Consider the following 2,500-nt stretch of genomic DNA (forward strand, 5'->3'; position numbering starts at 1 on the left):
ATTTTCTAAAAAGAAGGGGTGTTTTTTTGCTTTATGTTATAACTTTTGGGCTCTAATTTTGGAGCAAAAGTCTTCAAACCTCAAGCCAGTTTACCAGGAGGAGAAAATTAAAAAACAGGGAAACACATTCAGTGGAAATCACAACTGAGAGCAGCCTGTAACCTTCTAACAGTGTCAGATTATTATTTTGAAAACGCGTTCACACAGTATCCAGTCTATTGCACATTAGACGTCTTCATATAGTGCAGAGGGTCAAAGGTCGGAGGCCGTATATTTTTAGTTCTTCAGGGCTAAGACGATGAATCAGCAAGTGTCTGAAGTTGCGCATCCCAAAATGTCTTCATCATGAAATAAGATGCCCATCACCTCTTCCACTTCATTGCTCCTGTTGTTTTTTAATATATTCTTGACTACTTGTGCTGGCCAAGTGCTTGAAACCAACCCCACCAAATTAAAAAAATCAGGACGGTAGTGGGTGAAACCTGGGCACTCGTACAGTATGTCAAAGGTCAGAAGTCATTTTCTAATCATTATTTAATTAAGCTTTTTTTTTTCTTCTCAAAAGTCTATAAAACATCAGCAGGATTTTTTTTCTTCTTTTAAAAAGCAGAGTAAAGAAATATTCTCTTGGCAGCACTGCCTCGAGACATTTCTGACATAAATAGAAAATTAAAAAAAACGAGCAAAAGATTAAAATAATTGGACAGACGCAACCGTGGAAAGCGGGAGCTTAAATTAAGACGGCAGAATAGAGGAAGTGTGCTGAGGGGGGAAGGTGAGGTGAAGGGGGGTAAAAACTGTTGGCACCAGAGGAGAGGGAAGGGAAGGGGGAGCTGTCCTCAGTGTCTCAGTCTCTTAGGTGCTGCTAGTATGGACCTTTCGTGTGTCCAAAGATCCCGATGGGGAGATGTTTGACGTGTGAGGACCACTGTGCCGCCAGCTGGAAAAACTTGACATCGTTCCACTCGACGCCGTCAATCAGCACTGCAGAGGAGAAAACACACACACGCTGTTTATTTACATTACAGAACTCTCCCCCCCCTTCAATCAGCAAATACTCACATTGGAGAAGCTCGGCAAGTGGAACATAACCTTGATCAAATAATAATAATAATGATAATTAAATAATGAACCGAAGACCCTGAATGTTATCAATTAATTCTATGTTGCCATATTTGACTAATATCTTCAGGACTTGTTGACCTTTTTCGCTCAGAAAAGAAAAAAATGAACACTGGAAACATGCGTTTGCTTATTGTACCTATCTGTTTCTATTGTCAGAGGAAAAAGATACTGACCATTTTATTAAATAATGGTCGATATTGTTTCACTGTATACCAACTGACAAACATCTTTCATAATTTCCTCTTAGTGCCGAGATTGAAAGGTAATGTACATTTACTGAAGTGTGTACTTCCTGCTATTACTACACACTGTATTATGAAACTGGCAGGAGGTCTGAATGTGAAGTAATTCTGACCATGTTTTCAGTATGCATGTAATTCACATGAAAAATTAAGAATTTTCATGGATGTCAGTATGCACACAAAATCAAACTTTTGAGTATTCTGCTATTTAGAAAATTATACAGAAATATTTCATATAGAAAAATAAAAACAGATGTGGCAAATCAAATCATGCCTATCAGGCCACAAAGGTTTATTCTTTGTGGTTTTATTAGTCAGCAGATATTGAATAACTAAAAGGAATGGTCATCTATTTAATCCTCTGGACTACCACGAAAACCACGTGTTGTGTTTTAACAAACAACAACACAATATATCTCCAAGACACATTGTTAATTCATTCATTGTGTATGAGACAACTATTGCTTTTTTTTTTGGGTCAGCATTTGTCCATCTTAAATTGCCAGCTTGAAATAATGACAAAGTACTGCAGACAAAACTGAACACGGACACATCTGCGGTCTCTCTGAGGACGTGTGGACTGTGGAGGAAGGAGGACGCACCGCAGGCAGGAGGTCTGTGTAGAAGGAATTACCTCGCAGCATGGTCTGCTGGTGCTTGGCAGTGCAGATGAGCCGGCTGATGCCCTCGATCACTTGGCTCTTCGACTCCACCTCCTTGTCTTTGCTCTTTTTTGGCAGGAACATGACTGGCAGAGGAAAAAAAAACAACAGGGATACGCGCAGTGAGCAAATCAGGAACTCAGACTCTTTCTGGTCTCTCTGGATCAAATTGCAATGAAATTTGGCCGTTCGCTCCGATGTTTGAGGTTTCGACTGCATGATAACATGAAAGTGACACATGCATGCATCATTCCACCTGGGCGGTGCAGATCTACATCTTACCCTTCTTGTTCTTCTCCTTGGTCACCACCGTCATGGACATGCTGGGCTGGGGGCCCGTCTCGGCTCCTCCCAGCGGCAGCCGGCTGACCTGCAGCGAGCGGAAATTGCACTTCAGCGTGTTTTTGGAGGAGGTGTCCCGCTTCTCCACGTCTTTCTTCCTCTCTGTCGGAGCCACCCAGTAGTCCACCT

At 41.5% G+C, this 2,500-nt stretch overlaps 1 protein-coding gene across 4 annotated transcripts in view; it reads right to left on the reverse strand.

The window, feature by feature from the left end:
* Positions 1-2,500, reverse strand: part of pacs2 (phosphofurin acidic cluster sorting protein 2) — a 52,342-nt gene that overhangs the window by 1,673 nt on the left and 48,169 nt on the right. For all 4 annotated transcript variants that reach the window (XM_035610995.2, XM_035610994.2, XM_035610996.2 and 1 more), the window contains 3 exons: positions 2,312-2,500; positions 2,002-2,115; positions 1-984 (listed from right to left, as the gene is read on the reverse strand). The exon at positions 1-984 is cut by the window's left edge and continues 1,673 nt beyond it; the exon at positions 2,312-2,500 is cut by the window's right edge and continues 32 nt beyond it. In XM_035610995.2, the coding sequence (XP_035466888.2) occupies positions 866-984; positions 2,002-2,115; positions 2,312-2,500 (422 nt within the window). In that variant the 3' untranslated portion in view covers positions 1-865. The remainder of the gene's footprint in view (positions 985-2,001; positions 2,116-2,311) is intronic.

This window comes from Scophthalmus maximus, chromosome 15, assembly GCF_022379125.1.
Source record: "Scophthalmus maximus strain ysfricsl-2021 chromosome 15, ASM2237912v1, whole genome shotgun sequence".
Taxonomy (NCBI): Eukaryota; Metazoa; Chordata; class Actinopteri; order Pleuronectiformes; family Scophthalmidae; genus Scophthalmus; species Scophthalmus maximus.